The sequence below is a fragment of the Mobula hypostoma genome, chromosome 10 (assembly GCF_963921235.1).
Source record: "Mobula hypostoma chromosome 10, sMobHyp1.1, whole genome shotgun sequence".
NCBI classification, from domain to species: Eukaryota; Metazoa; Chordata; class Chondrichthyes; order Myliobatiformes; family Myliobatidae; genus Mobula; species Mobula hypostoma.
The window spans coordinates 94,746,395-94,768,688 of record NC_086106.1 but is presented as its reverse complement, the minus strand read 5'-3'; the positions used below and the strand labels follow the sequence as shown (position 1 = coordinate 94,768,688).

The 22,294-nt window shown below is 41.5% G+C and overlaps 1 protein-coding gene across 1 annotated transcript in view; it reads left to right on the top strand.

Annotated features, from left to right (window-relative positions):
- The window catches only part of LOC134353376 (serine protease 23-like), a 38,225-nt gene extending 26,142 nt beyond the window's left edge, over positions 1–12,083 (top strand). The window contains exon 2 of the mRNA XM_063061405.1: positions 7,322–12,083. Within this exon, the coding sequence (XP_062917475.1) occupies positions 7,338–8,459 (1,122 nt within the window). The 5' untranslated portion in view covers positions 7,322–7,337 and the 3' untranslated portion in view covers positions 8,460–12,083. The remainder of the gene's footprint in view (positions 1–7,321) is intronic.
- Positions 12,084–22,294: the final 10,211 nt, after the last annotated feature.

The window sequence follows — 22,294 nt, the reverse complement described above, 5'->3', positions numbered from 1 at the left end:
AATCAGCAGGTACTTTGATAAGATAAGGTGTGTTTCTCCCCAGGATATTGGCAACTAACATGCACATAGACTTAAACAGGCTGTAAGGACATCACCCTGAGTTCCTCCTCCAAAACCCTCTCTCAGACACTCTTTGTTTACATGCAGGAGGAAGTGGTTTGTCTGTGGATTTACTGTCTACTTCTTAAAAGGCTGCTTATAGTTACTTTATATAAATCCCTCAATCCAGTTACTCATTCAAATCCCACACAGTCAGCATATCAATGGTGAGTCAAATGTTAATATTGCAGGACATGAGAGTGAATGAACAATCCAATTTGAATGTCTGTCCTCCAACACACAACAATAAGCATGTTATACGTTCATCAAGTTATTCAGCAACTGCATTTTCTTCCTCTACAACAGTATTCCATGTTGTTCCAAGACAAGCTTCCAAAGAGCAAAGAGCCTTCTTAATGCAGGGACACTGTAATGGGAGATGAAACATGGATCAGGATGCAATTTCACTAAGTGTGAACTATTCAGCAGAAGGTGCCTTGATCAGAAAGTTTACGTTATAGTTAGGAAGATCCATTTATCTTAGTCTATGGTATTTCCAGTTGTGATGTATGGCTGTGAGAGCTGGACTATTAGCAAGGCTGAATACAAAAGAATCAATGTCTTTGAACTTGGATGGTGAAGGAAAGTGTTAAGAGTTTCTTGGACAGCAATACGATCCAAAAAGAAAATACTTGAAGAAATACAGCCAGACTGCTCACTAGGAGGCTTGATCGATTATGAGACTAAAGCTCAAGTATTTTGGCCACATCATGAGAAGACAGGATTCCTTGGAGAAGACTCTCATGTTAGGTAAAACAGAAGGTAAAAGGAGGAGAGGACGACGGAGGCTATGATAGATAGATAATATTACTCAGATAATGTGTATGACCTTGGGGGATCTCAGAGAGGCAGATTCCAACAGGAAGGCTTTGTGTGCAGGGGCCCATGAGGCCACGAAGAGTCAGACTTAACTTAACGACTGAACAGCAAATAGTTAGTGTATACTAGGGTTGCCTCATCTATGACCTTTCCAGTGATTGGTGGCGGCATCCGTTTGTCTCACGAGACCATGGATCTGCGCCTGGAAAGTTTTGCTTCAGTCTGTGTTAGAGCAGCGTCTGTTGTGGCTGTAGAGTCCCACACGGGAGTGACAGTCACGGCTGCAGTGACTGCACTTGAAGGCACTGTCCTCCAGTGTTGTCTTGGTGCTGTTTTTCTGACGAGTGTGCTTTTCTTCAGCAGCAAGCCTCAGCTTCTCTTCTCCTCTTTTTAGACCTCTGCGTAGTTCCAGCCTCCAGTGAGAGCGATCACTTGTGATGTCCTCCCACCTCTCGACGTTCCTTTTCAGTGACTTCATGTCTCTCTTGCAAACGGCTTTGAAACGAAGATGGGGCCGCCTTGTGCTCTCTTGCCGAAGGCCAATTCCCCGTAAAGCAGGTCTTTCGAGATCCTCCCATCTGACATGCAGTGTACGTGGCCCAGCCAGCGGAGACGGCGTTGTTGGAGCAGGGTGAAGAGGCTGGGTATCTGGGCGCAGGCCAGGACCTCATTGTTGGTGACTCGGTCAGTTCACGTGATGTCCAGGATGTGTCTCAGGCTGTGAAGGTGGAAGGCGTTGAGACGCCGCTCTTGTCTGTAGTAGAGGCTCCAGGTCTCGCTGCCGTAAAGCAGTGTGCTGAGGACGCAGGCCCTGTAGACTGCAACTTTGGTGTGCGTCATCAGCTTTCTGTTCTCCCAGACTTTCTTTGTCAGCCTGGCGAATGTTGAGGCTGCTCATCTGATCCGTCTGTTGATCTTGGGGTCTAGGGAGATGCTGTCCGTGATGGTGGATCCAAGGTATGTAAACTCATGAACCATCTCCAGCTCGTAGTTGTTGATGGTAATGGCAGGGGGGTGCTCAACGCCTTGGCCCAACACGTTGGTTTTCTTCAGGCTGATGGTCAAGCTGAAGTCCTGGCAGGCTGTTGAGAAGCTGTCCATGAGGCACTGCAGTTGCTCTTCAGAGTGTGTTGCCAGTGCTGCATCGTCTGCAAACAACATGTCCCTGATGAGTACTTCACGAACCTTGGTTTTTGCCCTCAGCCGGGACAGACTGAGCAGCCTCTCGTCCAATCTGGTGTGGAGGTAGACACTATCAGTTGATGTTCCAAAGGCGTGCTTCAGCATGACTGCGAAGAAGATGCCAAACAGGGTGGGGGCCAGAACACAGCCCTGCTTCACACCGCTGCGGATGTTGAAGGCCTCCGAAGAAGAGCCGTTGAACTGAACGACGCCCTTCATATCTGTAAACAACTTGGGGCCATAAACTGCACTTCTAAGCCTCAAAAGTGGGTATATTTGCACCATCTCTTGGTTCTTTAGAACTGCTGCTGAGAATGGCAAATAACAAAAAGCAAAATTATCAACAGGAAATTCTCAATTAACAGTAATTTTAGATATTAGTATATATCAAAAGCCATGTAATATGATACACAGTTCTTAATAAGCACACTTATTAAACTTATTAAACTGCACTGTTTCCCTTTAGAGTAACTTCAAATAATTATCACTCAACTAAAACTATGTCCATTCAGTTACTTGGCCTACACAACAAGTTGTAGAGCTTGTTGCAAGCCAGCTGAAATGTCCACACATGAATTAGTTATTTCAGTGACTACCCGGATACATTTCAGCATAGAATATCTCACATCTTGATCTACAAAGGTTGCTTCAACATAATTGTCTTCATTACTCTGAATGCATTGTATTACATATTTTTAAGCACCATCTTTCTGGTGCATCAATTAAACTTCAAACAGTTCTCAAAAACTTAACACAGGGCTAGTAACTCCTACAGTATCTCTACAGTAATTCTATATTGTACTTGGTACTTAATATTACAGACTCAATTACAACACCTGCATCTTCGAGCTGTCAAACTTTGTGACACTGCACTTCCTCTACCCTGCGTTCTGGCTCCTACTCTGCCCCTTTTTTTTTCTATTATCATGTATTGCATTGAACTGCTGCTGCAAAGGCAACACATTTCATAACACATGCCGGTGATATTAAACCTGATAAGGAACTTTCCTGCTACTTGCTTTAAAGTTCTAAAGTTTTTTTTTTCTGACTTTCTCTCTTTGGATCGCTTCCAAAGCTTGCAATTCCAGCATGATTGCTTTCGCTGCTCCTTGTTGCACCATGACCAAGCCAAATTTAGTAAGTCATGCCTCCTGTACAATCTCCCATAAGATCTTCAGAACCTTTGAAATGCTTCCACATTGCCCTGTATTTCTCTCTGAAAATATACAATCCAATCTGTGCCTGAATCAGGGGATTCGGTAATTCTGGAAGTAAAGGCCTTCCCCGAATCTCGTGCCCTCCATCAAAATCGTGTCAATGTGATTACCTCACAACAGCACCAGTACTGAGCCTTTCTTTCACTCTGCATACTTTAATAGCCAGGACATTATACTGAACTTACGCAGGCCAGCCAAAGAACAACAATGACAATAAAAGCTGCTGCAACAAACTAAATATGGATGGTCATGAGGACTTTGCAAAGGTGAACTCTTCTCATATAGCCTGATGACCCCTAGAGAAAGGGAACTGTGGAAAATCAATACTGTGTGCACTATAAAAGAGAGTCCTGGATTCTCTTCCAGAAAACACCCAGTGGTTTGACAAGAATGACCACGATGTCCAAAAGCTAGTTAACTGAAAATGCAAGGCATTCTTGAAATAGGGAACTGCAACACGTACCAAAAGACTGTTCAGTATCTCACTGATAACCAGTGAAATTCTTCAGCGTTAATCAAGGTCTTCTCAGGTTCAAATGCTCACCCCACTAAATTCAAGAATGGAGGCCAAGATATCAAGGCTGGTCAGGGCTGCTGAAAGAAACACTTTGAAGAAATCTTTACCCATGACTCTGTCCTCCACACAAATGTTCTTCTTGCCATTCCAAAATCAATTTATCGACACCTCATCACCAGCTCTGACTGACATGTTGAAAAGAATTGAAGTCAGCTCAATATCTACTTTTGTAACAGATAGTATCTCTGCTGATGTTCTGAAATACGGCAGAGCGATATTTCAAATACGTGTTTGCAATCCGATCTCCCACATCCGGGAGGACAAGGAGGACATTCCAGGGGATCTCAAAGATGCTGTAACATCTCTTCAACAAAGGAAACGTATTAGATTGAAGTAACTGCACAGTTTCCAGTTGCCTACCAATAGCTAAACCCATCTTCCTCTCTCAGGACATAATCCTGGCTTAATTCTCTCAAGTGCTTTGCAGGTCCTCCTTTTGGCTCTGAGGTGGGCTTTCACAAGTGCCTCTGTGACAACACTGTCTGCACCAGTATTTTATTGCAATTGTGATGCATCTGACATATCCCACTTGCTGCCTTACGTTTGAAATACACTTACATGAGAAAATCTGAAGATGCTGGAAATCCAAAGCAACACACAAAAAATTCTGGAGGAACTCATCAGGTCAGGCAGCACCTATGGAAAAGCATAAACTGTAGACATTTCAGGCCAAGACCCTTCTTCATGACTCGTGTCCTGAAGTGTTCTGAAGAAGGGGTTCGGCCTGAAATATTGACTGTTTACGCTTTTCCATAGATGCTGCCTGACCTGATGAGTTCCTCCAGCATTTTGTGTTTGAAATACATTTGTCCTGCTTTTACTGGCATGTGATTGCACAGTTAACACTGCAATTTTCTGTCTCTCGAAGGATGCCCTCGATGTTCCAATTGTCAAGGAAACTGCATTCTTTATGCCATAGATCATTCTCATTGCAAAGTCACAACCAGGATGTCACTTTCACTTTTATACTAATGTAGTTTTACCATGACACTTGGCTTTATGACTGCATGACCACTTTCTTAATCTTTCTAGTATATAACTAGGATCAATTTAATAGTCTTCTATCATGCTGTTATAATACTTTTAAATCATTCCCTAGTAGAATAAGATGGAGACTTGACCTCACAATCTACCTTGTAATGATCTTGCACCTTACTGTCTGCCTGAACCGTACATCTCTCTAGCTTTTACACATTATTCTACATTCCATGATGGTTTGAATTGGTACTACCTCAATGCCCCATGTAATGGTTCCATCTGCATGAACAGTGTACAAGACAAGCTTCTCAGTCTATCGCCGTACATGTGACAATTAAAGCATTAATTCTAGTTCCAACATCTACAATACCTCCTGGCCTAAATGCTGCTTTACCTTCTTCCGAAAACCCTTGTGCTTAACTACTTCGCTCTTCTTTTGGTCCGAGCTTCACATTCTTCATCAGATGGATTGTCATTAAACTTGGTTCCAATGTACACCTGCTGCATATATTCACGGCCAGGTACCTTCTCTCAGGGCTGTAAAATAACCATATTCCATAAACATTTTGTTGGATCTGGAACGTAGGCCCTGGCAGGTGAGGATTACACTTGCTGAAGATTTCCAGGTAGCCCTCAAGTCCACCTGACAAGTGCTCCACTTTGGGTGGGCCAGTGTTACCAAAAGCAAGAATGCCTCCTGGATCTCTGCTGTCTATTAATCTTATTATATCTACAATCCTCTTATAAAAACAAAGAGGCAAAGTTCTTCAGACCAAGTAATTCTATCTAATCTAGGCACACCATGGCTGATGCACACCTAAGGGCCCTGTCTAAATAGACAGCTCATTTTCTACTTGTACATCAGAACCATGCCCAAGTGAAACTGCATTATCTCAAAGGCAGCTCTGCAGTCGTGGCTGTTCTGCAAGTTCTCCAAGCTTCCTCCATTTTTCTTACTGTCCTTCCAAATGACCTCACAATGGGCACCTAAGAACATCTGGAGTTTGCTCCTCTTTGTCATTGTCTTTAGCCTGACTAATAGTCCTGTTGGTGGGTTAGGACACTTCCAATGGCACAGCAGCCAAGAAAGTGTTGGCAAAGATCTCGATGCTGTTTCATAACTCGCTTCAAGAAAATAAATAAATTCTTATACTTCTTAGTCTATACATTTGCCACTATTTTGGCGCTGGACAGTCATTTAAAACAATAGGGGGTGATGGACAAAATAGATGTTCAACTCCCCTCCCCCCATTAGCTCTGTTGGTTACAAGGAAAGTTTACTTGGTTGGGCTCTACAAAAATATTAAGTTTAGTTTCACTCTTATCTCTTACAAGCAGCAGCTAAGTACTTGAAGGCAAAAATAGTTAGGCTTCATAATAGGGAAATATTTCATTTTCTTTCATGCAGAGCTGCCTTTGCAGGGTGCATTTTCAGCTTCTCTCCCAGAACTCTACTACCACCTACAGGAAAGCAAGCGCATTACAGGTCACTACGTAGTCGATTCAAATTCCATTTTGACAGACCATTGAAAATGAGCTCTGCTCATTAGTTGATTGGTCCTGTTCAAACAACTGAATCATTCCACCATTACATGCTAAACAACAAGGCTGTGAACTCATCAAATGTTCATTAGCACAATTTATTTTATGACAAATGCGGCATACAGTATGTGTCTTTCAACATCTTTCAGATGACCAGTTTGCTCAGTTTTTCTTCTTGTATCAACAGAGAATTTTCTTGCCAATTTACAAATCTATTTACCTAAGCATTTTTAGGCAATGAAGAAAGGCAGGAAAAATACTAACTCTCAAAGAGCAAGTTAAACCGGGAATCCAGTTAACAATATTTTGACTTTGATTGTTAAACTTCAAGAAAACCAGTAAGGTGTAATTAAACCATTAGTCAGTTCCCATAGTAAACATGCTTTTTATAGTGAGCTCAGTGGCAGATTGTAATGTGCCGTAATACAAGCACTATCAGCAACCGATTTTAGCAGAATAGTTACAAAATAAATTGATAAAGGTGGCATATCAATTATTTGTGGTCAACCATTTTGAAAGTGTGGCTAAATGTGAAGTTGTGGATTAAACCAAGTTATACAACTTGTGTTATGTAGTGCATGACAAAATGATTGCAGTTAATCCACTTGATAACATAGCCATAATCATAATGATAACCTACTTCCATGGTTGCATTATATACTGCTTCTTGGACCTGGTTTATGATAAGAGATCAGTTGGGTTTTTTCCCCCCTGCTTCACAAAGAAAGTTGAAAATTTACTTGTAAATATTCCAATCCTGTATAGAAACCGTAAACAGTATTATTATCTGACCCTAAAGCAAGTCTGCCAGCTTTATTGTAAGCTGTGATCCTTTGATTTTCTTAAAACCAAAAATATTTCCTCATTTTCTGTACTGACAAAAACTATCTTTCTTCTGTTTGAGCAGGACACCAGTCTTCACAATGGGACAATTAAGGATTCTACTGGTTATTTTATATTTTGCCAGCCACTCCCGGGTATCTAACACATACTCTAATACAACCTGGAACAGACAGAAGATCCCAATACTCCTTCCTCAAGAAACAGTGAAGCTAGGCAAACCGCGATTTTCTGCCAAAGCCAGACCGGACCTGATAACCCACTGCAATGCAGAGTGCCTGTGGAGAGAAGCTCACTCATCCTTAGAGGACTTGAAGGAAAATCTCTCTTTTGAAACAATTTACACCAATGGCACTCGAACCCTTACCAAGGTAGATATCTCTGGCTTTGACTCCGACTCCCTGCTCTCCGAAAAGCACACCCCACGGCAGTCACGGTCCCGGCACAAGCGACAGATCTTTGGGGCGGATGGCAGGTTCGATATTCGTGGAAAAAAGTTCCTGCTCAACTTCCCATTTTCTACAACAGTGAAGATCTCCACTGGGTGCACAGGTATCCTGGTGTCAGAGAGACACGTGTTAACTGCAGCACATTGTATCCACGATGGGAAGGATTATGTCAAAGGAGCAAAAAAGTTAAAGGTTGGGTTTTTAATAGAGAATCTGAAAACCCAGTTGCCAAAAAGCTCGAAGCTTCCACCAAAACTCTTGACAAGGTGGTCACGGGTCAAACGCACACAGGTTCCAAGGGGCTGGATACGATCTCAGAATGAACTCAGTATGGACTATGACTATGCGTTGTTGGAACTGAAGAGGCCACATAATAAGCCATACATGGAGTTTACAGTTATGCCATCTTCAGCCCAAGTGGCTGGCAATAGAATTCACTTTTCTGGATTTGATAGTGACAGGCCTGGGCAACTGGTGTATCGATTTTGCTCAATCATCAATGAGACACCTCATCTTATTTACCAGCACTGTGATGCCCAACCGGGTTCTAGTGGTTCTGGTGTGTATGCCAAGTTGTGGTTGCCAGAGAAACATGAATGGGAAAGGAAAATTGTTGGAATATTTTCAGGCCATCAGTGGGTGGACCTCAACGGGGTGCAGCAAGATTACAACGTGGCAGTCCGAATCACACCGCTGAAGTATGCACAAATCTGTTATTGGATCAAAGGGAATTACAGCGAATGTTACTCCAATTGAAACCTTTCAAAAAGCATTGCAAGGAAAAGCAAATGCCTCTTCCATTTTAAACAATTTCATTCCCTACACATTGGTTTGTTAAAGAAGAGGTGTTGTACAAGAATACAGAGGGTTGGGCCTACCCCAAATTCATTCCTCAGTAATGGAGGTTGCAGCTGAGGTTGGGGAATTTTACAACAAGTCTTGGTATGTCCAGGGTAAGGTTGCCAAGTTCAAAAGTAAACAGCTTGGGATGGAAGAAAATCCACAGTCAAGTTCTCACAGTATTTCCAGTTGATAACAGCAATTTATTGAAAACTGATGTTATGTAATAAATACTAATTAAGTGAAATTCATTTTAAATTTCAAACATTTGTTAGTGGTGAGTTTTTGAAACAAATATTTGAAAATCTTTAAAAACTTTCCTAGAGTAACCAAGGTTGTCTGGTTAAAGATTCTAATTAATAGCAACCCTTGCCATAGAAAACCTTTTGGCTGAAGATATCCTTTTCACCCACCCCCACCCCCAATAGTTCATACACTGGTGGGGTCTGGTTACAGGGAACATTTCTTTTTCTAATTTGCACAGACTTTATGAAGTAAATCCATGAGGAGATGGAGAAAAGGAAAATATATACAGGTGTTTTTAGAAAATGCATCACCAACTCACTTCCAAGACCATTTTCCCCAGTGCCATTTATTAAGTCATGCCCTTTTCTCCCCTCAAATTCCCTTAAGAGAAGTTGTCATCTTCCAACTGTTCCATGGTGTAACAAGAGACAACTATCAAAGTTGACAATATTATATTTGAAAAGAGAACCTGCTTCAATTTGGTCAAAATCCCCATTAGCATTTAAAAGCCGCTTTAATAGCTACAGTTTCCAAACCTTCAGGCAATACAGGATGATATAGAAAGAAGAGTTAACAACAGTTGAAAACAGAACTTCAGAGATATACCAAAATCCACAAGGTGGAAGTATTTGTGGGGAGGAAGGAAAGGGGTGGTTCCTGTATTTGACTCTTCTGAATTCTAAAAATTAAGATCATGGAAACGAGCAGCAATAGCAAACTGGTGTTACCTGAAATTTTCGGCAGTCCTACCTGCTTCCCCGTAGGCACTTACTATCATCTCTATGGGGTCCATCAGATCCCTAAAGGCCAGATTCCTCCAGCAGCAAGTTGTGGGAGATGTCTGCTGTTGGCCGAGTGGCCTTAGTGAAAAAAAGACTGTTTTTATTATCTTGCCAAGTTTTTTTTTTAAACAACAATGGTTGACTGTGACTCAATTTAATGGGCTACCATCTGCATCACTGATGATGTAAGGTAATGAATATCTTATTAGGTTGCCTGACCCCTGCAATTCTCACTGATTCTGAACAATCGCATCTCTACTCTGCCATCACTACAGTGAAGAAGCTGTATAGAGGCAACTGAATTTCTTTGGTGCTCTCATTTTCCCACATGCAAATTCAAATGGACAGCCTAAACCCTCGCTGTACAATGCCTAGAGAAAGAGTGCGCCACTCTAATACTGCTCACTCACAGTATGGAGAAGGGCCACAGAGAAACACCATCTGAATTCCCTCTTCACTTTACCTACAGAGGTAAGGCTAAGTCTTCCAAAACATGATGAATACGATTTTCTGCTCATCAACAAGTGACATTTTTGTTTAACCCATATATTCAAAGTTCAAAGTAAATGTATTATCAAAGTACATTTTCATAGAACAAAGAAATTCAATAGAGTAAATGAAAAACTACACACAAAGACTGACAAGCAACCAATATGCAAGAGACAAAATGTGCAAGTACAAATAAAAACAAATAATAATAATAATTAATCAATAGCACTGAGAACACGTATTGTAGAGTTCTTGAAAGTGAGTCCATAGGTTGTGTCCCGCGGTCAGTTCAGTGTTGAGGTGAGTGAAGTTATCTGTGCTGGTTCAGGAGCCTGATGGTTGACGGGTAATAACTATTACGGAATCTGGTACTTTGTGGTATATTGTCAGAGAAGGGGAAAGGAGAAAGGGGAAAACTAGATTTAAACTAACAGGGCTACTGTTTTTAATTAAGCTTAATTCAAGAATAAGACATTCTAAAATGTATATCTCTTCATAATAATCGGACACATTTTTGGGTATTTATTTGATGTTCAACGTAGTATAACAGACTGAACCATATTACTTACATACACCTTACATTGAGACTAGGTGGTGCCAGAGTGTCAAGTCATTAAGCAGGATATCACATGGACATTTTTTCTTTGAAAAGCACATTCCTTCAGTAGTTCCTCAACTCCTACTTTGGATAAAATATCATACTTTTTGTCTGTAAATTAGCAGGAAGCTAGAGGACTTCTAGACACCCACAAAAGCGTTTGGACAAATGGGCAGCTCGGTAGTGTAATGCTGTGACAGCACCACTGACCTAGAGCAACACACACCATGTGCTGCTGAAGGAACTTGGCAGCTCAGAGAGCATCTATGGAAAGGAATAAACAGTCAATGTTTCGGCTTGAGAATCTTCATCAGGACTGGAAAGGAAGGGGGCAAGAAGCCAGAATAAGAAGGTGGAGGGAGGGGTAGGAGTACAAGCTATAAGGTGACGGGTGAAGCTAGGAGGGTGAAGAAGGGTGGCGGGGGAATGAAGTAAGAAGCTGGAAGGTGATAGGTGAAAAGGATAAAGGTCTGAAGAAGTATTCTGATAGGAGAAGAGAGTGGAGCAATGGGAGAAAGAGAAGGAGGAGGGCCACTGGGGGAGATAACAGGCAGGTGAGGAGAAGAGAAGAGCGAGAGTGGGGAATGGAAGATGTGGGAAGGGGGAGGGGAAGAATTAACGGAAGTTAGAGAACCAATGACCCAGATTCAATTCCCACTACAGTCTGTACGGAGCTTTACGTTCTCCCTGTCGCTGCGTGAGCTTCCTCCGACCTTCAAAGGACATACGGGTTTGTGGTTTAATTGGCCACATGGGTGTAACCGGGAAGCAAGGACACATTGGGCCAGCAGGGCCTGTCACAATGCCGTTTCTCTGAAATAAAAAGGCAACTAAAAAAAGCAGTCAGGGGAGAATGGATGAAATATGAAGGCAAGCTACCAATAATGTAAAAGAAAATACCAACAGCTCTTTCAGACAGATGAAGAGTAAAAGGGAGGTAAGAGTGAACATTGGGCTGCTGGAAAATGGCAAACAAACTGAGTAAGTGGTTTGTGCAAAACATACAAAATGCTGGAGGAACCGAGCAAGTCAGGCAACATCAATGGAAATGAATAAACGGTCGATGTTTTGGGTTGAAGTCCTGATGAAGGTCCAGACCTGAAACGCCTGACCTGCTGAGTTCCTCCAGCATTTTGTGTGTTTTGTTCTAGGTTTCCAGCATTTGTGTCAGTCTTCACTGTGGAAGGCACCAGACACCAGAAAATCTAGAGATACGCCATGGGGTGGGGGGCAGATTTGAGTGCAGTCATTATTACTAAGGACAAAATCTTGGAAAAGTTGGAAGTCTTAAGGTTGAATAAGTCACCTGGATTGGACAGACTCCACTACAGGGTTCTAAAAGAGGTATCTGAAGAGATTGTGGAGTTATTAGTTGTGATATTTCAACAATCACTGGAGACAGGAATGGTTCTGAAGGACTGGAAAATTGCAAGAGAAGAGAGGGAGGGAGGGAGGGAGGGAGGGAGGCAAAAGACAAAGTTATGGGACAGTGTGCCTGACTTGAGTGATTGGTAAAATTTTAGAGTCCATTATTATGGATGAGAATTTGAGATAATAATAACAATAAATAGACTGAAGTTAACACAGTTTCCTTCAGGGAAGATCTTGTTTGACAAATCTGTTAAAAGTAACAAGCAGGATAGACAGTGGATGTTGTGTACTTGGGTTTTCAGAAGGCCTTTGACAAGTTGCCACACAAAAAGAAAGGCACTTGCACGGACAAAACATTGGCTGTCTGGCAGAGAGCAAAGATTGGGAATCAAGGAGGCCTTTTCTGACTGGCTGCCACAGTGGTCAGTGTTGGGTCTACTACATTTCACATTATACGTTAATGATTTGAATGATGTAACTGATGGCTTTGTGGCCAAGTTTTTGGATGATACAGGGATAGGTGAAGGGGTATATGGTGTTGAGGAAGCGTGGAGTCTGCAGAAAGACAGTTTGCAAAAATGGGTAAAGATGGAATATAGCAAAGGGAAGTGCATGTCCATGCACATTGGCAGAAGGAATAAAGGCATAGACACTTATCTAAATAAAAACATAAGAAAAAGGAGCAGGAGTAGGCCACTTAGCCCATCGAGCCTGCTCCACCATTCAATGATCATGGCCAATCTGGCTATGACTCATCTCCACCTCCCTGCCTCTTCCCCATAACTCTTAATTCCCCTACTATGAAAAAATCTATCCAACCTTTTCTTAAATATATTTACTGAGGCAGCCTCCACTGCTTCATTGGGCAGAGAATTCCACAGATTCACCACTCTCTGGGAAAAGCAGTTCCTCCTCATTTCTGTCCTAAATCTACTCCCCAAATCTGGAGGCTACGTCCTCTAGTTTTAGTCTCACCTACCAGTGGAAACAACTTTCCTGCCTCTATCTAATCTACCCCTTTAATAATTTTATATGTTTCTATGAGATCTCCTCTCATAGTTCTGAATTCCAGCGAATACAGTCCCAGGCGATTCAATCTCTCCTCACAGTCTAACGCCTCTTCTCTGAAATCAAACTGGAGAACCTCCTCTACACTGCCCCTAAAGCCAGTATATCCTTCTTCAAGTAAGGAGACCAGAACTGAATGCAGTACTCCAGGTGCAGCCTCGCCAGTACCCTGTACAGTTGCAGCATAACCTCCCTGCTCTTAAATTCAATTCCTCTAGCAATGAAGGCCAGCGTTCCATTTGCCTTCTTGGTACCCTCTGCACTTGCAAACCAACCTTTTGTAATTCATGCACAAGCACTCCCAAGTCCCTCTGCATAGCAGCATGCTGCAATTTTTTACCATTTAAATGATAATCTGCTCTTTCATTTTTTCCTTCCAAAGTGAATGAACTTGCATTTACCAACATTGTACTCCATCTGCCAGACCCTTGCCCACTCACTTAACCTATCTATGTCTCTCTGCAGACTCTCCATATCCTCTGCACAATTTGCTTTTTTGCTCAATTTAGTATCATCAGCAAACTTAGATACACTACACTCAACCCCCTCTTCCAGATCATTAATGTATATTGTGAACAGTTGTGGGCCCAGCACCGACCCCTGCATCACACTGCTCACCACTGATTGCCAATCAGAGTAACACCCATGTATCCCAACTCTCTGCTTTCTATTAGTTAACCAATCCTCTATCCATGCTAATACATCAGCCTCAACTCTATGCATCCTTATCTTACCGATAAATCTTTTATGTGTACCTTATCAAATGCCTTCAGGAACTGCAAGTAAATAACATTCATTTGTTCTCCTCTGTCCACTGTGCTCATTATATCCTCAAAGAACTTAATTAAGTTTATCAAATAGGACCTGCCTTTGCTAAATCCACGTTGTGTCTGCCTGATGGATCCATTTCTTTCCAGATGCCTCGCTATTTATTCTTTAATGATTGCTTCAAGAATTTTCCCAACTACAGATGTTAAACTAACTGGCTTATAGTTACCTGCCTTTTACCTACATCCTTTTTTGAACAGTGGTGTGACATTTGCCATCTTTCAATTCACTGGGACCTGCCCAGAGTCCAGATAATTTTGGTAAATCATCACCAAAGCCTCTACTATAACTTCTGCCGTTTCTTTCAGTACCCTGGGATGCATTCCATCAGGATCAGGGGACTTGTCTATCTTCAGGTCCACAAATTTGCTCAGCTCTACCTCTTTAGTGATAGCTATTGTATCGATGGGGAAAGGATCCAGAATTGGAAGTGGAAAGAGACTTGGGAGTCCTAGCACAGGGTTCCTTAAATGTTAATTAAGTGTTGAGTAAGGAAAGGAAATACTATATTAGTACTCATTTCACGAGGACTAGAATATAAAAGTAAGGATATAATGCTGAGAATTTTAAAGACATTTCGTCAGACCACATTTGAAGCATTGTGTGCAGTTTTGGGCTCCATACCACAGGAGAGACATACTGGCATTAGAAAGGGTCCAGCGAAGTTTACGAGAATGATCCCAGGGTGAAAGGTTTAATCTATGTGAATGTTTGATGGTTCTGGGCCTGTACAGTGTTTAGAAGGATGGGGAGGGTCTTATTAAAAACCTACTGAATATTGGAATATCTCAATAGAGTGGACATTGAAAGCCTAGGTCCAGAGGGCACAGCCTCAGAATAAAAAAGACCTCCTTTAGAACAGAGAAGGAGGAATCTCTTTAACCAGAGGGTGGTGAATCTGTGAAATTTAATGCTACAGGTGGATGCAGAGGCCAAATTATTGGGTGTTTTTAAAGTGGAGTTTGCTAGGTTCTTGATTAATAGAGATATCAAAGATTATGAGAAGAAGGCAGGTGAATGCATTTGAGGGGAAAAAAGATAAATCATCCATGTCAAGCGGTGTAGCAGACTTAATGAGCCGAATACCCTAGTCTAATCCTGTGCTTTGTAGTCAAATTCTTTATGGCTCCTGGAGCTCACTTAAGCACTAAAATTTACTGGTTAAGAACAATTGTACCCACCAGAAAACAAGATCACCTCCCAAAATAGACCATATGAAGTCTTTGTCAACCAAGAAAAAAAGGCTAGGTTTCTATTTGCAATGACATCAAATCCATGACTATGATGCCCTAACTATGAAGTGTTAGTAGGTGTCTAAAGGGCTGCCCAAATTTTGTCTGTCAGAAGTTGACCCATAGACTCAGTTTTAGCAGGCAAGTAGTGGGAGAAAACAATGCCACAGGGATCAGTGCTGGGTCCATTGTTATTTGTCATCTATATCAATGTTCTGGATGATAACGTGGTAAATTGGATCAGCAAATTTGCTGATGATACAAAGATTGGAGGTGTAGTAGACAGTGAGGAAGGTTTTCAAAGCTTGCAGAGGGATTTGGACCAGCTGGAAAAATGGGCTGAAAAATGGCAGATGGAGTTTAATACAGACAAGTGTGAGGTATTGCACTTTGGAAGGACAAATCAAGGTAGAACATACAGAGTAAATGGTAAGGCACTGAGGAGTGCAGTAGAACAGAGGGATCTGGGAATACAAATACAAAATTCCTAATAATGGCGTCACAGGTAGATAGGGTCGTAAAGAGAGCTTTTGGTACATTGGCCTTTATTAATCAAAGTATTGCGTATAAGAGCTGGAATGTTATGGTGAGGTTGTATAAGGCATTGGTGAGGCTGAATCTGGAGCATTGTGTTCAGTTTTGATCACCAAATTACAAGAAGGATATTAATAAGGTTGAAAGAGTGCAGAGAAGGTTTACAAGGATGTTGCCGGGACTTGAGAAACTCAGTTACAGAGAAAGGTTGAATAGGTTAGGACTTTATTCCCTGGAGCGTAGAAGACTGAGGGGAGATTTGATAGAGGTGTATAAAATTATGATGGGTATAGATAGAGTGAGTGCAAGCAGGCTTTTTCCACAGAGGCAAGGGGAGAAAAAAACCAGAGGACATGGGTTAAGGGTGAGGGGGGAAAAGTTTAAGGGGAACATTGGGGGGGGCTTCTTCACACAGAGAGTGGTGGGAGTGTGGAACGAACTGCCAGACGAGGTGGTAAATGCAGGTTCTTTTTAAACATTTAAGAATAAATTGGACAGATATATGGATGGGAGGTGTATGGAGGGATATGGTCCGTGTGCAGGTCAGTGGGACTTGGCAGAAAATGGTTCGGCACAGCTAAGAAGGGCCAAAAGGCCTGTTTCTGTGGCGTAGTTTTTCTATGGTTTCTATGGTTTCTAGAAAAGAGTAGTGAGGGATGTGATGCTGAGGCTTCATAAGGCACTGGTGAGACCTCACCTTGAGTATTGTGAACAGTATTGGGCTCCTCATCTAAGAAGTGATCTGCAGGCATTGAAGAGGGTTCAGAAGAGGTTCACAAGGATGATTCTGGGAATGAAAGGATTATCATACAACGAACATTTGATGACTCTGGGTCTGTACTCACTGGAACTTAGAAGGATGGAGGGGGAGAATCGCATTGAAACCTTTCAAATTTTGAAAAGCTGAGAGAGTAGATGTGGAGAGGATGTTTCCCAGGGTGGGGATGACCAAGACAACAGGGCACAGCCTCAGGATAGAGGGGCATCCATTCAAAACAGAGCTGCAGAGAAATTTGTTTAGCCAGAGGGGGTTGAAATTGTGGCATTTATTACCAAAGGCAGCTGTAGAGCCCAGGTTGTTGGATGTATTTAAGGCAGAGCTCGACAGGTTCTTGATTGGACACGACGTCAAAGGTTATGGGGAGAAGGACTGGGAGTGGGGCGGAGGAGAGGAAAGAAGGATCAGCCACGATTGAATGGCGGAGCAGGCTCAATGGGCCAAACGGCCTAACTCCGCTCCTATGTTTTATGGTTAGGATCACATGACCTTGCTCACCTGAAACCTATTCCCATTTAACAACCTCCACTTAAGAGAAATAGAAAATTCATTGTAGAGATGGGTGATAGCTTAATCACTTACTTTCAACACTATGGAACACCTCAGCTAATTTAGAAATATTGCTAATTAAAGTATATTTTCTTCAACCATTTGGCCTGCTTTTCACTTGATTTGCCATGAAGTTGTTAAAACTGTTTTGTTTGAGATTTAAATGAAGCAGCTGAGCAATTCCAAACTTGCTCCAAATATTAAACCTAGACTAAAGGGGAAAAAAAATCACTTCTCCAAAATTTTACTCAGCATGTACTGTGATGCTTGGTAATTTTCACAGAACTGATTGAATTATTTAACATTTTGTTTGTATACCTTCATATTCTTTCTGTGACGAAGTGCTTTCTAGTTTGCTACTGTTGTCTAGAAACTAAAAGATAATAATGCCTCAAAGGTGTTGCAAGTTGCAAGATAAAAATTCAATTATAAGCTAAACTGACTCGATCAATAACTTGGTTTTCCTTCAGCTTCATGTTGTAGAGGTCATTTTGTTGAAATGGTGTGCAAATCTGTATCTTGAAGAAGCTTCCTTTTAACATTCCAGTTTTTCTCTGGAACAGAAACTTTGGAAAGTAAATATTGTAAATACAGCTTTCATTAAAGGGTGGTAACAGCTTTGATCATGGAAGAGCAGCATGTGAATTTGTATTTCTTTAAAGTCAAAAGAAACCCATCAATACAAAAATGAACCAGGAATTGTACACAAAATGTAGACTGAACTCTAGGATTCAAAATCATCAAAACAAGCAATTGATATTCAAAATTATCGAAACAAGTTCTGATCTAGAACAGCAGATTATTGCACAAGTTTAGCATTCTTTCTACTGTGCATTTTTTCCATAACTTTTGATTTTCATTGCCTTGAACTTCGTTAGTAATAAGAAAATTTCTATTGATTTTCCAGGCAGAATGAGGCTTATTAAAATCCTGGTTAATTGTTAGCACAACAAACAAGATCTCACATTCTGGACAGATGTAAATACTTCAAAAATATAAGCACTCAGCCCACCCTTCCCCACCACTGAAATGGAAAATTAATCAAATCCAAGGATGCTATTAAATATTGTAATGGTGCTGGCCAGAGAGTTAACCTGCTTTCTAATTTGTGACTGATACTGAAGTAAGATTAGCTCTGCGGAGAAGGCAAATTTCTTCAGAGCATTCCTTGTGGGTAAGGAAAGTATTTCTGCTCAGTTCATCCCAACACAAAGACCCAGGGATGGAATCAGTCCGTAAGCTGCCTATAAAAATCTGAGTACCAACACATTGGCAAGGGGATTTTGACTTACCGTGTCCGTACTTCCCTGGCCATTTATGCACACCATTCTTAGTCGTCTGCTGAGAATGCAGCCCAGAACTACAAATTGACTAACTTAGTACTTGGAAAGCTTTGTTTGATACTTATTTCAGTTCTTATCCAGAAAATGTATAATTATAAAGTACTGAAGCTAACAATCAATTGTTAATAAGTCCAGGATAGAGATATGGGAGAGCATGGTGACTATGACCAAGATTCAAGAATATGTGTAAATTGTCAGCATAAAGAATGATCATAGTGTACATTTAAAGATTCACTTTGTCACATGTTCATTGAAACATCAAAACCTACTGTGAAATATGTTATTTGTCTCAACGACCAACACACCAAAAGATCGAAGATGTGCTGGGGGAAGCTAGCATGTGCCATGATACCTCTAGTGCTAACATATCAAGCCCACAACTTACTAATCCTAACCTATATGTTTTTGCAATATGGGAGGAAACCCACATGGTTACGGGGAGAATGTATGAACTCCTTACAGACAGTGGCAGAATTGAACTCGAGTAGCTGGTGCTGTATTAGCATTAACAGCTATGCTACCATGCTGCCCTCTATGCTTCTATACTAGCCTAGGAATATACGAGTTATTAGGCCCAAGTAGGTCTCATTTTTTAAATCAATCTACACCAGGATGAGTACAAGTTTTCTTCCAGAACTGCATTTGGTCAACTATGATATGTCCTTTGAACTTACACTGTCTGATGTATTTCCCCATTTTACAGCTTTAATACTTTGAGTGAACAGTCATGTTTTTTAACTCTTTCATCTTATCCAATGAAAAAACTATTGTTCCCAAGTGCAAGTGACAAACATTAGATTTCCTGAATAAACAGTGTTGTACAAAGTAATTTAAAGCGAATCCCTTTATTAAGAACTGATGGTACCACTTCCTTGATTAAAATCCCGAAGAGAAATGTCATTAGAAACTAATGCTAAAAGACATTCATACAAAATTGGAGTAAATTTCCTATATTACCCCTCATGATCTTAGCTTATGTACTGAATGTAAAGTAATCAGCTCTGAAGGTATGGCTTTGGATGAGAAGAGGTACTGGATAAAATATAAGTTGCAAATACAACATTTTGGTGTAAAACTCTTCTGAAAAAGGAGGGTACAAATTGTGCTCATCATGTTTCTCCATCCCAAAAAAAGGACTTTTCCAGTCTCAGGGTTATTGTGATAATTTACCAAGTTCCAAAGTAGTTCTGCTGTTGCTCAATCCTTGACAATGCTCCCAGAAATTCAATTTAAACCCCCTTTATAAGTACAAAGTGATTCAAGGACAGAAACACATTAAAATCTCAGAAGGCATGACAAAATTTTCAGAAATATTATCTAATCCCCCACCAGGGCTTGGCATTAGAAAATATAGCTCCTTGACATTCAAATCCCTCCTTACAGCCTTGGTACCAGGACATATCACAATCCAATGCCTAGTGTTACTGATAACAAGATTATGGGAGCTGCAGATGTTGATACAATCCTAATGTATGCGTCTGATCATGATATGTTTGTTGAATCACATTGCACGTCCAATAGGATTTTCAACAGGATCTTCCAGAGGTGTTGACAAACAAAGTCATGAATTCTAGTATACAAAACCTCATCAGAGCCACAGGCATGACTGATTTCCGCCGCCAAGGAATCTTTGGAGGATGATGGAGAGCTGCGATGCCATGCACCAAGTCGACATGTTTCCTGTGGAAGGAACCATATGCTAACACGCATCCTTACATTCTATGCCACTGAATTGCAGAGTATCACCGTGCTAAAGAAACACTGTAAATTAAACCATTATCCACGTATTTGCCAGGGATATCTACAGATTAAATGACATTGTTGTAATAAAATTGTCACATTGAAAATATTTGCAACCCGAGTTACTCCCATACCTTTCTTCATTCCATCAATAAACAGAAAGAAATTTCTGCATCCAGATATTCACAAACATTCCTGTTCTATCAAAGAAACTCAGCTTTCACCTGAAGTTGGTATCATTTTTAGCCTGTGCATTTACATTAGCAGAGTGTTAACTGCTCAACTCGTTTCATGTATATCCCCAAACCATCTTTTCAATTCTAGGCAAGCTTTGTAAGCTTAAGCTAATCATTTTCACAATGTGCTGACGAATTTGGAAGTTTGTTGCCCAAAATATCTGTCTGGCACAACAGAGGATGAGCAGGGTAACAAATGAATATTTCTAATCTATATTTACTGTGAGACGGTCATGGAAAGTAAGGAATTCAGGAAAATAAATAAAGGTATATTATAACATACCGACAACAGGCTACTGTGGGAAGCGAGGGAGGAGATTGCTGAGCCTCTGGCGATGATCTTTGCATCATCAATGGGGACGGGAGAGCTTCCAGAGGATTGGAGGGTTGCGGATGTTGTTCCATTATACAAGAAAGGGAGTAGAGATAGCCCAGGAAACTATAGACCAGTGAGTCTTACTTCAGTGGTTGGTAAGTTGATGGAGAAGATCCTGAGAGGCAGGATTTATGAACATTCAGAGAAGCATAATATGATTAGGAATAGTCAGCAAGGCTTTGTCAAAGGCAGGTCATGCCTTACGAGCCTGATTGAATTTTTTGAGGATGTGACTAAACACATTGATGAAGGTAGAGCAGTAGATGTAGTGTATATGGATGCAAGGCATTTGACAAAGTACCTCATGCCAGGCTTATTGAGAAAGTAAGGAGGCATGGGATCCAAGAGGACATTGCTTTGTGGATCCAGATTGGCTTGCCCACAGAAGGTAAAGAGTGGTTGTAGATGGGTCATATTCTGCACGGAGGTCAGTCACCAGTGGTGTGCCTCAGAGATCTGGTCTGGGACCCCTACTCTTCGTGATTTTTATAAACGACCTGGATGAGGTAGTGGAGGGATGGGTTAGTAAATCTGCTGATGACACAAAGGTTGGGGTTTTGTGGATAATGAGGAGGGCTGTCAGAGGTTATAGCAGGACATCAATAGGATGCAAAACTGGGTTGAGAAGTGGCAGATGGCGTTCAACCCAGATAAGTGTGAGGTGGTTCATTTTGGTAGGTCAAATATGATGGCAGAATATAGTATCAATGGTAAGACTCTTGGTAGTGTGGAGGATCAGAGGTCCGAGTCCATAGGACACTCAAAGCTGCTGCACAAGTTGACTCTGTGGTTAAGAAGGCATACGGTGCATTGGCCTTCATCAATTGTGGGATTGAGTTTAGGAGCTGAGAGGTAATATTGCAGCTATATAGGACCCTGGTCAGATCCCACTTAGAGTACTGTGCTCAGTTCTGGTTGCCTCACTATAGGAAGGATGTGGAAACCATAGAAAGGGTGCAGAGGAGATCTACAAGGATGTTGCCTGGATTGGGCAGCATGCCTTATGAGAATAGGTTGAGTGAACTCGGCCTTTTCTCCTTGGAGCGACAGAGGATGAGACCTGACTTGATAAGGGCGTACAAGATAATGAGAGGCATTCATCGTGTGGATAGTCAGAGGCTTTTCCCAGGGCTGAAATGGCTAGCACGAGGGCACAGTTTTAAGGTGCTTAGAAGTAGGTACAGAGGAGATGTCAGGGTTAAGTCTTTTTTTTAGAAAAACGCAGAGAGTGGTGAGTGCGTAGAATGGGCTGCTGGCGACTGTGGTGGAAGCAGAAGCAGATACAATAGAGTCTTTTAAGAGACTCCTGGACAGGTACACGGAGCTTAAAAAAATAGAGGGCTATGGGTAAACCTAGGTAATTTCTAAGGTAAGTACATGTTCGGCACAGCTTTGTGGGCCAAAGGACCTGTATTGTGCTGTAGGTTTTCTATGTTAACAAGGAGGGTGGTGGCAGTCTTAAAGCAGAATCATGTGGATAAATCTCCAGGACCTGATCAAGTGTATTGCAGGAAGAAGGAGAAGAAAGTGCAAGGGGCTTTCCATCCTCTTTAGCTACAGGTGAGTTTCCAGAAGATGACC